General features: G+C 48.1%; 1 protein-coding gene across 4 annotated transcripts in view; it reads right to left on the reverse strand.

Moving 5' to 3' along the window:
* Positions 1-12,982, reverse strand: part of STPG1 (sperm tail PG-rich repeat containing 1) — a 55,689-nt gene that overhangs the window by 14,182 nt on the left and 28,525 nt on the right. For 3 of the 4 annotated variants that reach the window (XM_043578595.1, XM_043578596.1, XM_043578594.1), the window contains exons 5-6: positions 8,724-8,894; positions 3,606-3,714 (exon numbers count right to left, since the gene is read on the reverse strand). In XM_043578595.1, coding sequence (XP_043434530.1) covers positions 3,606-3,714; positions 8,724-8,894 — 280 coding nt within the window. The remainder of the gene's footprint in view (positions 1-3,605; positions 3,715-8,723; positions 8,895-12,982) is intronic. The other variant, XM_043578597.1, reaches the window with a different exon arrangement.

Consider the following 12,982-nt stretch of genomic DNA (forward strand, 5'->3'; position numbering starts at 1 on the left):
CAAAAATGTACTTTTCCATTGCAAAAGTACTGAAAACAATATGGTACGTATTAGAAAGATTTTACTTAAATGATAATACCCAGTGGTGGCAAAGGTGAGGAAAAACAGTTACCTCACAGCAGCAGGAGGAAACTAATCCCTCTGCTGAAGAACAATTTGGCCACCAATGTATATAAAAAAAAACACCTTAACTATTCTACATGCTTCTGATTTAGCAATTCCGCTTTAAGTAATTAATATAAGGAAATACTCTTGGTTTTACACAAGCTGTGAGCTGCAAGGATGTTTGCTGCCTCTCTGCTTATATTGGTGATCGGTTTTAAAACAACCTAAATTTCCAGTAAGAGGCCATTTGTTCCTTAACTTATGGTACTGCCATGGGATGGAATACCAAACAGCCATTTCAAAAAATGATATTCTTAGAAGGGTTTTTAATAGTGTGAAAAGATGTTCCCAATATATGCTAAAGTTTTAAAAAAGTTGCTTCAGATTCTGTCTCACTGTCTCTGGCCCTCCCCTGTTCTCTCTCTCTCTCTCTCTCAAAATAAACATTAGGGGCGCCTGGGTGGCTCCGTCAGTTGAGCATCCGGCTTCGGCTCAGGTCGTGATCTCACGGTTCGTGAGTTCGAGCCCCTCATCGGGCTCTGTGCTGACTGCTCAGAGCCTGGAGCCTGTTTCAGATTCTGTGTCTCCCCCTCTCTCTGCCCCTCCCCCATTCATGCTCTGTCTCTATCTCAAAAATAAGTAAACGTTAAAAAAAAAATTTTTTTAAAGAAAAATAAACATTAAAAAAATTTTTTTAAAAAGCAGGGGAGCACCTGGGTGTTCAGTCGGTTAAGCGCCTGGCTTCTGCTCAGGTCATGATCTCATGGTTTGTGAGTTTGTGGGTGTCAGCCCTGTGCTGACAGCTCAGAGCCTGGAGCCTGCTTCACATTCTGTGTCTCCTTCTCTATCTGCCCTGCCCAACTTGAACTTGCTCTCTCTCTCTCTCTCTCTCTCTCAAAAAATAAACATTAAAAGTTGAACCATCGGGGCGCCTGAGTGGCTCAGTGGGTTGAGCGTCCAACTTCAACTCAGGTCATGATCTCACAGTTTGTGAGTTCAAGCCCTGTGTCGGGCTCTATGCTAAGAGCTCAGAGCCTGAAGCCTGCTTCAGATTCTGTGCATGTCTCTCTCTGCCCCTGCCCCTCTAATGCTCTGTCTCTGTCTCTCTCTCAAGAATAAACAAACATTTTTTAAAAAATTTTTTTAACATTTATTTATTATTGAGAGACAGAGACAGAGCATGAACATGGGAGGGGCAGAGAGAGAGGGAGACACAGAATCTGAAGGCGGCTCCAGGCTCCGAGCTGTCAGCACGGAGCCCGACGCGGGGCTCGAACACACAAACTTCGAGATCATGACCCGAGCTGAAGTCGGATGCTTAACCGACTGAGCCACCCAGGCGCCCCAAGAATAAACAAACATTAAAAAAAAAATGTTTTTAAGTAAATGTCCAGTTTGCAGCCTTTATAATATTGGGATACATCTCTCGTATTAGGTTTATTTTTCTCTCATTCATGTGTAAATATGTATACATTTGTGTATATGTTGTATAAAATATGCTTTCCCCTCCCACAGAAAGGTTAAAGCAACGCTTGATTATCAAATGCTGAAAAGCAGAAGCAAGACAAAACAGGCGCCCGTGATCTTACGGCCCAGAGAGAACCCAGTATAAGCTCTGGTGCATTTCCTTGGGGTCTCTTCCGGAGTGTGCTTGGAAAACTACTTGCTGCTGAGCCCACTGTGCAGATTCGATTCTGCAACCCCCGTTCCTCAAGTGACACTTTAACACAGGTGTTTCCCTTAACTGTAAGAAGCTTCTTCTATTTTGAGGAAAAAGAGAGAGCAGGACATTCCTGATGAGCTTGGCAGATGTAAACTTTAGAAAACCCAAGCAGCAAACGTGTGGAGGTGAGCATTTGGCTCAGAATTGAAGGCGGGCGGGTCCTGGCCCTCCGCCCCTGAGGTAGGGGCCCTCAGAGCTGCTGGGACAGGGGCCGGCCGGGGTCGGGCTGCCAGTCACAGCTCCGCATCTGTTTTCCCCCAGCGGGGGGGAAGAAGAAACAACCAGAGTTATTTCTGAGAGGTCAGGGCTGACTGTTTCTCCCAGGAGGGCAGCTCCCCCCAGCAGGTTTCTGAGGCAGCAGGCGTCAATCCGGATAGGCCTGGATTCAGATCACCGACGGGCCCCTGGGCCTGCTTTCGAGGTGTCATTTTTTGTCTATAAAACGGGGGGTCGATGATCGCAGTGGCTCACACCTTCTGAGCACGTGACGGCATGCTGGCCGAACACCCCGTGGCATCTGGACATCATTGGCTGACAAATGGAGAACCTGTGGCACCCGGTAGGAGCTTCACAGACATTGGTGCCCACCTCTCCCTCTCCTGCTGGGTTGTGGGCTCATGCGGCTGGCTGAGAAGGTGCCCACCTGGGGGGCGGGGGGGGGGGCGCGATTCGCTGGCAGGGCCTCTGGCCAAACTCCAGGGCTGCCGGCTTTGTTCTGTATAAACAAACAAGGTGGGGCTTTGCCTGTGATGATGCAAGGCCCGGGAGCTTTAGCGGGGCTTAGCCTCCTAATTAGGGCTGGTTTTGTTATTCAGCTTCGGACTGATCTTCTCAGCTTTAATCTGGATTTGGTGAAATCTGAAGTGTGCTGCAACTTTATCCACACCCCCCTCCTCCCTGTTCCTCCCCTCAGCTCTGGGGCTCACGGCTCCCTCGGGGCGGGGCGGTGGGGGGGGGGGCATCTTCAGGACCCAGCGGGCAGGTGACAAGGGCTCCCGGAATACCAGTGGCAGCATCACCAGACCTCTCTCTGGAAACCTCTGGCTGAGGCTGGAAGCGGGGCGCAGGTCTGAGCGAACAGACCTCTCCCAGCCCAGGGAGGAAGACGCCTGCAGGCCCCCTCTTGGGGCAGTTCCAGAAGTCACGAGGGGCTCACAGGGGCAGCAGCCTCCTCAGTCAGACACCTCTGGACGTAGGCCTGCCATGTGTGAGCTGCGTGACACCAAGCAGGTCACTTCCACTCTCGGAGCCCCCTCTCCTCACCTGAAATGCGGGCCCACGAGGAAGACAGGTGTGTGAGGGCTGCACAGAAAATACTTAGCACCGAGTAGGTGCTCAGTAAACGGAGCTACTGTCCATCGGTCAGTGACTAGTTGATGAAGTCAGCTCTGGGCTCAGGAGGAAAGGAAGGATCTGGACACTCAGTGCATTGAGGGCCCCGTTGGCCCGGGATAGCACCTGGGGCGTGTGAGCGTGCACACTTCTGAGGCGAGAAGCCGCTTCCCCAGCTGGCTGCCCAGGGAAGCCGGCCCGGTCCTGAAAGGGGAGGCCAGCGAAGCTGCTCTGGGGGTCGTTTCCGGAGCAGCCCTTCTCCCCGGAAGGGGGAGACCCCGCCTTCTCCCCAGCCTTCTCCTTTTTGTTCAACACCTGCTCAACATCCCCTTTCCCCCAAAGCCTAACTCCTTCCGAAGAGACTACCCCCGGAGCAGTGGTGCCCTGCGGAGCAGATCTGGTCCATTAACCCTTAGGTCAAGGCCAGTGCAAGGTGGCTGCTTACCTGGGGCAGGTCCTGTGTCAGTGATAGTGAAAAATCCTCTCTGGGTTTTGGACATAAACCCGGCTCGGGCACAGACGTTGTTTCTTTGCTTGCAGCAAGAGACAGAGGCCTGGGGACAGGGGAGAAAACAAGCATGGTGTGCCCAATGCCTTCCCTTTCTTTCTCTTTGTCATCAAGCCCAGACAAGGGGCACACTGGGGTAAAAAAAAAAAAAAAAAAGAAAGAAAAAGAAAAAAAATCTGATTTAAGCCTGTCCTCACAAAATGAACTGACGTGAATGGAAAAGGTCCCGGTGCCTTTTCCTGTCGCCTCAGCTAGAGCGGTCCGCGAGTTTGTGACCACCCTCAGATGTCTGGTCACCCAACATGGCGCAGAGGACCGTGCCCGGAAGAGAACCCGAAGACCTGGCTGCCAGGCCCGCGTCTGCCCCACACGGGGCATGATTCTGCACGAGGTGTTCAATTTCTCTGAACTTGGGTTTTCTCACCTGTAAAGCAGACCCGATAATCCCTGCTCTACTCGATGGAGTTTATGCCGGTGACAGGCTTCGTCTATAGGACGGGGATTTTTCTGTAAGTCTGCGACACCACACATGCATGTTATTTTCATAATTTTTTCTATGCCTTTCGTTCCTTTCAATACACTTAGTCCTACATATCTCCACCCTGATTCCGTACTGTTCAAACAGCCCTTCTATAAACGCAGGATTTGGGGCACACCAGGGCGTCATGTAATTTAAGATTACGATCAGATTTACAACGCTCCGTTGTCCTGACTTTTCTGGACCGACCAGAAATCAAGCATTTTGACTGATCCATGCAATATACAGTGTGCACAGCACTCTAAAAATAACGGGGGGGGGGGGGGGAAGAACACTGAGATCATTCTTCTGTGATACGTGAATCATAAATATTTTAAATGCCAATTGGCAGTCAGTCCCCTGTATTCATTAGATAAAGGTGCAATAAAAATCGGATATGCCATGACCGGGCCTATTTACTGAACAAGTGAAACTATGTGCTGGGGCCCCGATGGTTTGATTTTCCGAGATACTCCTTTGTCAAAAAAATGTTTCGCGAGAAATGCAGATGGCATTTCGATTTTGTGTTTACAAAGGCGGAGGAATTTAGCTTTTCCCGGGGTCCTAATGGCTAGAATGCATGCAGGGAGGACAAACAAAAACATCGGGTGGAGAGGCTAATTACTGGACAGAGGGCCAGGAGCCAGGCTGCCTGGAGAGGAAGTAATCACACGGTACCACGAAAAAGGAGCCGAATAGAGAGGTGGGGGGATCGTGGTAAGCAGAGGGGAAGAGAGGCCCCGACAGACCTCACTGCACCGTGTGGCTAACAGGATTAGTGCATTTCTGCTTCTTGCCAGTTGACTCAACCATTGTTCTCCGGGTCTGAAAAAAGCCTCCTGTAGACAAAACACGATCTCGGCCTTATTCCTCACCCAGACAGAAAAACAACTGAAAAAGGGAGCATTTTTGTCTACCCTGAGTGTGTGTCACTGGAAGATTTCACCATGAGACGAGGAAAACAGTCCCCTCCACTAGCACGTTGGGGGAAAAAGAAAAAATGAAACAGGTTATTGTATTACCAGGGGGGAAAAAAAAATCCAAGATACGGTGGAGTAGAAAATGCACGTGTAGGGGCGCCTGGGTGGCGCCGTCGGTTAAGCGTCCGACTTCAGCCAGGTCACGATCTCGCGGTCCGGGAGTTCGAGCCCCGCGTCGGGCTCTGGGCTGATGGCTCAGAGCCTGGAGCCTGTTTCCGATTCTGTGTCTCCCTCTCTCTCTCTGCCCCTCCCCCGTTCATGCTCTGTCTCTCTCTGTCCCAAAAATAAATAAAAACGTTGAAAAAAAAATGTATAATAAAAAAAAAAAAAAAGAAAATGCACGTGTACTGTGGATAACGTAATCCTAATGCTGGAAGTAGGGATGGGGGAGGAAGAGAATATGAACGAAACTGCACCTGTTTTGAATGGCGGTTTGCTTCAGACAGCGAAATCACGAGAGATTTCTACTTTCCTAGCTCAAGCATTTCCATAATGCTCGAATATGTTTTAGGAGGAGCATGGATGCTTTTCACAGTCACATTAAAACCATGATCAACAAAAAAACATGCACTTGAAATGGATCCATTGGCAGAAGGTCCGAGCTCTGTCTTGGGAAGCGGTCTTTTCTACTAGATGAGCGGCTATACGCTACTGGGGGTAATTCCTTCAATGTCATAAACACTTATCGCCAAGTGCTTGGCATGCCAGGCCCTGCACGGGGCACCGGAGATGTGAAGTGAAGGAGCACCCAGTGGGCTGGGGAGGCAGGTGTGTGAAACACTAAGTACCTGTGTCAGGAATGGCAAAGGCATTTTGCGGTGGCCAAGAACCTTTATTACCACTTTCTTGGACCGGGCCTTGACCTCTCTCCTGTTAGTATAAGAGCCTTCTAACTGGTTTTTCAAAAGCCACTCCTCACCCACACCACGGTCCCTTCTCCATACGGCTGCTGGAGGGAGCTTTTTAAAAAAGTACATCAGATGATGTCATCTCACACCCCCTCACCGCCCCCCCTCCAAAGAGTTCCCACAGAGAATAAAATTAAAGATCCCTCCCAGGGTCTTTAGGGTCCTGAGTGAACTGGCCCCTGCCTATCTGTCTGGCTTCCCCTTCTCCCCTCTCCTAGCTAATGCTACTCTAGCCACCTTCTGGTAGTTCCCAGAGCTAAGCTGCTTGCTGTCCCAGGACCTTTGCACATGCTGTTCCCTCAACTCTGCCTCTCCCTTCGGTCCTCGGGTCAGCCTCAGAGCCTTCCCTGACCACCCAATCGAACCCAATCTGAAGTACATGATACTGCTAACCCCTTATATTCTCTACATATTCTCTCCCTCAGGCTCTGTTTGTCTTATTTTGCTTCCCTGTTTCCTAGTTTTGTCTCGAGTTCCCCCACCAGAATCTGAGCTGGATCACTGGTCTGGCACGGAGGAGCCATAGAACCCATGAAGGGAGACCCAGCAGGGCTGGACCATGCTGGCTGATCACCCTCCAGCTGTATACCTCAGTCCTCTCCCTGTGCTCAGTGATGTGCCAATGGTCCCTTCGAGTGGGGTGACTTTGGGCAAATCCCTTCCCCTCTCCGAGCACCAGCTTCCTCTTCTGTGAATTGAAGATAACCCACTTCATGGATTCTTGTGAATATTAAATAAGAATGAATCCATAATGCTTAGAATGGCACATGGGCCTTGAAAAGGATTTCATCATCATCATCATCATCATCATCATCATCATCATCATTTTCAGGCTCTGATTAACCCAAGGGAAGACTGTCCAGAGCTATACCACCCAACTGGGTAGCCACTGGCTATCAGCACCAAAAACATGGCTGGTCTGGATTAAGATGTGCTGAAAATATAAAATACACACTGAATTATAAAGACTTAGATGGAAAGAATGTAAAACATTAATTATTTTTACTTATAACTATATGTAATTATAATAAAATTTATAATCAGGGATGCCTGAGTGGCTCAGTCAGTTAAGCGTCCGACTTCGGCTCAGGTCATGATCGCACGGTCCGTGAGTTCGAGCCCCGCGTCGGGCTCTGTGCTGACGGCTCAGAGCCTGGAGCCTGTTTCCGATTCTGTGTCTCCCTCTCTCTCTGCCCCTCCCCCGCTCATGCTCTGTCTCTCTCTGTCTCAAAAATAAATAAACATTAAAAAATTTTTTTTAATATTTATAAAAAGTAAAAATAAAACTTAAAATCAATAATTTTATATTGATTTGATGTTGAAATAATGTTTTGAATATACTGAGTTAAATAGAATATGCTATTAAAATTTTTTCGCCTATGCCTTTTTACTTTTCAATGCGGCTACTGGGAAAATTTAAATGGTGTATGTGGCTCCCATTATATTTCTACTGAACAGTGCTGGCCTCACAGGCATATATTGCTTTGAGCACATTACAATTGATTTGACCACTCACAGAAGGTGGGCAGGGGCCTTGTAGTCAGAAAAACAAATATTACTTGAAAGTGTTATAAAAGAAAAAGGAGGGGCGCCTGGGTGGCTCAGTCGGTTAAGCATCGGGCTCTCGACTTCCGCTGAGGTCATGATCTCACCATTTGTGAGACGGAGCCCCTTGGTCAGGCTCTGTGCTGACAGTGGAGAGGAATTCTCTCTCCCTCTCTTTCTGCCCCTCCCTTGCTCTCACTCTCTCTCTCTCTCTCTCTCTCTCAAAATAAATAAATATTTAAAAAAGGACATTAAAGATGAAGTATTCTAAGACCAAAACATTTTGCAGCATGGCATAGTGATATTAATACCTTACGTACAATTCACGTCTTATGTTTTCACACTTGCTGTCTCATTTGCTTTTTATAATAACCCCATAGGGCAAGTATAATTGATTCCATTTTACAGCTGAGGCTCAAGAAGTGACGTGACTTCCCCAGAGACAGTTCTGCTGATCTCCATGTATAGTGGAACCCTGTGCGCCCAGGGCTGTGCCAAGCACTCAGCATCCATGACCTAATTTAACATCTGCATTAATACTACGAAGTGGACATGTGTCCCCATTTTACAGATCAACAAACTGAGTCCCGAAAGCTGAAGGGACTTGCCCAGAGCCACACAGAAAGTGGCAGAGGGGACATTGGAACCTGGCTCCATCTCTGAACCATTAATCATACCGTTCTGCCTCCGTGACTACATAGTGGGGTGTTATTGTTAAAAAAAAAAAAAACCAATTTCTGATACGGAAATATCAGGTGGAAAATAAGGTGGTAAATACCTATTGTCACAGATAAGAAAACTGCCCCAGAAAGATTCTAGGGCAGGAGTGATGACCGTGTTTTCCAGGGACTGGTCTTCCCACTGCTCCGCCCTGACCTCCAGGGTTGCTCACATCTTTCTCCAGGTTCTGCAAATTCTCTCTAAAGGCCTTGCCCAGCCTCATGTACCCACTGGGCAGTCAACAAATACTAACTGATTTACTAATTGCATTAAAATGATATTTCCCAAAGCGTCGTCCCCCGAAGCGTCGTTCCCCCCCCCTCTTCATTTATTTTAGTAAAGCATTCATTCGATACATATTTAACAAGCATACCCAACATCTTACATTGTAATGGTTTGGTGCAGGAGTTTCAGATTTGAGGGCTTTCGCAAAACTTGGCAACTGAAACATGCTGGAACAGGAATTACTGAAGTCTTTCTTCGAAACAAAATGTGATGGGATAGTGTACGCGTTAGCTGCAGGGTATTTAGAAATGATGGTGTCCAGTCGGGCACGCTGTAAGGGGAAAGCCAAAGGCATCAGCAGTCTTACATAATCTGGGGGCCCCAAAGGACAGACGTCAAGGGGATGATGCCCAGCACTACGTCCAAAAGCAGTTTGTAAAAGCTGAAACTCTAGCCGGTAACAACGATAAACTGACCTCGGGCTTTGAGGATTTGCTCTTGGAGGATGCGAGTTCTGGCCTGTTTTAACTTCTGTAAACTAACTCAAGTTATTCATCTTATATTTGGGACTTGGCAAAAATAATGTTGCCATAAATGCATTGCCACCCAATCCCATTTGAGGCCACTTATACTTGACTCATCAGCTGTTGGGTAATTTATATGATGGGAAGCTTTCGACTTTCTTCCTCCAGCCAAGGCTTTCCTTCTGAGTAAAACCCCACGTCTTACTTCTAAGATTAAGTAATCTGAATTGCTCAAATAACAAGTTTGCTTCTAATGTCTTAAAGGCACAAGGGTCCATGGGGCTTGCTGTCCACCTGTGCCTCCGATCCCTCACCTAATGGCTGATTTCAAAAAAACCCTACAATATTTTTCTGTTTCAGTAGAACTGATCCTACGCCTTCCGGGAAGCCACAATAAACTATTTTCAGTTAAAAAAAAAACCACAAAAACAAACAGAATCAATGTTTGCCAAATGAAAAGGGGCAAAAGCCATAGAAACTAGGTGATAACATCACTTTACCCTAGGATGCTATGGCAAGTATTGGAGCCTGATAAAACAAACGAAAAAATTCTCATTATTGTATGGTTAAAAGCTTGAGAACACTGCTCTGGGTTTTCCTCAGCGGGATAGGGGTCACTACCTATACAAGCATAGCGAGTGGGTGAGGCTGTGGGAAGGCACGAACCCCCACCCCCACCAACTTCTCGCCCTTGCTCGGTTGCAGTGGGTCCCAACATTCAGTCTATGGACCACCGATGGTACGTGGGTGTATGTGCTCCCAGGGGCAAGAATGTTCTTGTCCAGAGTCCCAGCTGTTCAGAGTCGAGCCTGGGTTCAAGTCCCAAGTCGGCCTCCCCCTGTATCCGGATTCACTGATGTTCCCAGAAGGAAGGTCACCCCAGCCCTGTATGCACTTTGCCTTTGAGTTTTGGGCAATAGTTAACTGAGTACTTTCCACGGGTTGTTGCATTTAATCCTCATGAAAAACCTGGGGAGTGGTTATTGTGATTATCCCGAATTTACAGATGAGGAGACTGGACTTTCTCCATCAGATGAGGAGTGGAACCAACATTATCACCCAGGCAGTCCGCCCCTACTATATGGTATGGATTAGATACCTCATTCCTTTTTTTTTTAATGTTTATTTATTTTTTTAATTTTTATTATTATTTTTTAATGTTTATTTATTTTTGAGACAGAGAGAGACAGAGCATGAACGGGAGAGGGGCAGAGAGAGAGGGAGACACGGAATCGGAAGCAGGCTCCAGGCTCTGAGCGGTCAGCCCAGAGCCCGACACGGGGCCCGAACTCACGGACCGCGAGATCGTGACCTGAGCTGAAGTCAGAGGCTTAACCGACTGAGCCACCCAGGTGCCCCAATGTTTATTTATTTTTGAGAAACAGCAAGTGGGGGAGGGGCAGAGAGAGAGGGAGACAGAGGATCCAAAGTGGACTCTGCGCTGACAGCAAGTCCTACGTGGGGCTCGAGCTCACAAACCGTGAGGTCACGACCTGCACCAAAGTCAGACGCTCAACCGACAGAGGCACCCAGGCACCCCTAGATGTCTCATTTTAAAGAGGAATGGGTCAGGGGCGCCTGGGTGGTGCAGTCGGTTAAGCGTCCGACTTCAGCCAGGTCACGATCTCGCGGTCCGGGAGTTCGGGCCCCGCGTCGGGCTCTGGGCTGATGGCTCAGAGCCTGGAGCCTGTTTCCGATTCTGTGTCTCCCTCTCTCTCTCTGCCCCTCCCCCGTTCATGCTCTGTCTCTCTCTGTCTCTCTCTGTCCCCAAAATAAATAAACGTTGAAAAAACAAATAAATAAAAATAAAAAAAATAAAGAGGAATGGGTCAAAAGGAATAAAGCAATACACGTTTGCATTTACAAGCTGGCCAGCCGATAAATGACTGTGGAAGGTTCTAGTTCAAGAAGAATCGCTATGCTCTCTCTCCTCTGCCCACTAGGCTAGGCACATCTTTCCTCTTTCCTCTTCACTCCTGCAGGAAGAGGGTGGGAAGGTGAAACCCTCCCTGGTGGTACTGTCTGTAGCCTTTCCATCCTGAGTCACTCAACAGATTAGGCAAGAGCGTTTTTCTAAAGCACTATTTCCCAAAGTGTTTCTTGGCATGCGAGGTGCATAAGGTAAGTGAGTGTTGGCGGTCGCAGCAGCAGGGGGAGAGTCCCAGAGCCAAATAAACTTGAGAGGGTCTCACAGCATCTTCCCATTTTGAAGATTCATAATACCCGCCGCCATATTAAGTGCCCTGAGAAGTCCTACAATAAAGAAGCCTAACTATATTTAACTAGGCCTTCCAGAACCACTCTTGCCACCATGCAAATACAGAAAGGCCATGGAAGTCTCCTCCCACCAGACTGACTGCTGTGTCATGAATAATTCTGGAACAAAGATTTAGAATATGCCAATGAAGCTCTTTAAATTACTTGGACTTAGAGCACAGGCCCCCTCCAAAGGTTGGGTGTAGTGGTTCCAACAACCATCAGGAAGTTTCTAGAATGTATAGATCCACAGAGTGTTTTGGTCAACCTCACCTGCAATCCCGCTCCTCCTGGCCAGACCCGGGTCAGTCAGGCAGATCTTTCTCTGACAAGGGCTGCTTTTAATTCCTTCAGAGTCTTCAGATCCGGAAGAGGAGGAGGTAACTAACAGATGTGAAAGTTACCAAGTGGGGGGCAGAGGCAGGAAATTCGCATCCGCGCATAAAGCTAGGTGAGATGTGGGATCTCCTAATAGATCTCCCCCAGCCACTGCCCGCTGCTTCCAGGAACCCAAATGTCTATAAAAAGAAATTCCCGTATCCATCAAATTGGGGAGGGGAAGCCGGCACCACTCAACGGCCTGCGTTCTTTTTGGGTTTGGTCTGAATGTTTTAAAGACCCGACAGGCGTGATTCGATTCTGTAACACTCCGACCTTCCCTTGGGCCTCTTCTCCTCCAGACGGCCCAGCCTCGTCGTTTGGAAAGTTACCGCACGCAAAGCCTAGTCGGGAGGAATTGACTGGCCACGAACGTCTCAGAGAAAACCTAGGTGTTGCAGGAGCTATTGTTTGTGACTCAGGTGGTAACACTCATGATATTTAGCCTGTTTACAATGCTCCCAGTTTCAAAGAGTATTTTGCTCATTGCAATTTGCCCAGAGCCTCCGGGGAGTCTCCACTTTTATGAGGCAACTGGGACACAGAAGGGTGACGTGCTTGAGGCCACGTCGAGCATCCACAGCTGAGTCAGGATCAGGTCTTCAGTCTTGTCTCCGGTGCCAGAGCCTCGTGAGGTGGCATTTCTGTTGCAGATTACTTTCAGGTCTCTTTGTTTGCAGGGCGTGGTTCCTCTGTAAGCTCACTGGGGGCATGTGTGACTTCAAGGGCTTTGCTGATGGGGAGCTAGCTCCAAAGTCAACTCGCTCCTTGAATACTCACCTCTGCCAAACTCAAATTCCAGTAAGTGGCTGCATTCAGTGTGTCTTAAATGGACCCTTTGTGTGGTGTTTTCTTTGTTTTTTTTTTTTTTTTTTAAATCCATTCCAGTGTCAGGCATTATAATACATCTTTGCAAGAGTTAATTAAAAAATTTTTTTTTTAATGTTTATTTTTGAGAGAGAGAGAGAGAGGTGGGGAGAGACAGAGCACAAGCAGGGGAGGGGCAGAGAGAGAGGGAGACACAGAACTCGAAGCAGGCTGCAGGCTCTGAGCTGTCAGCACAGAGCCCGACACGGGGCTCAAACCCGCGAACCACGAGATGGTGACCTGAGCTGAAGTCGGATGCTCAACCGACTGGGCCACCCAAGTGCTCCTTGAGGTATTTTAATGTTTAAAGGGACAGATGGCATACATGTTTTGTTGATGCAAGTTTGGGTTTGCTTTTTTTTTCACTTTCCTACCTCAGCCGGTCTTACCCTAG

Source organism: Prionailurus bengalensis, chromosome C1 (genome assembly GCF_016509475.1).
Source record: "Prionailurus bengalensis isolate Pbe53 chromosome C1, Fcat_Pben_1.1_paternal_pri, whole genome shotgun sequence".
NCBI lineage: Eukaryota > Metazoa > Chordata > Mammalia > Carnivora > Felidae > Prionailurus > Prionailurus bengalensis.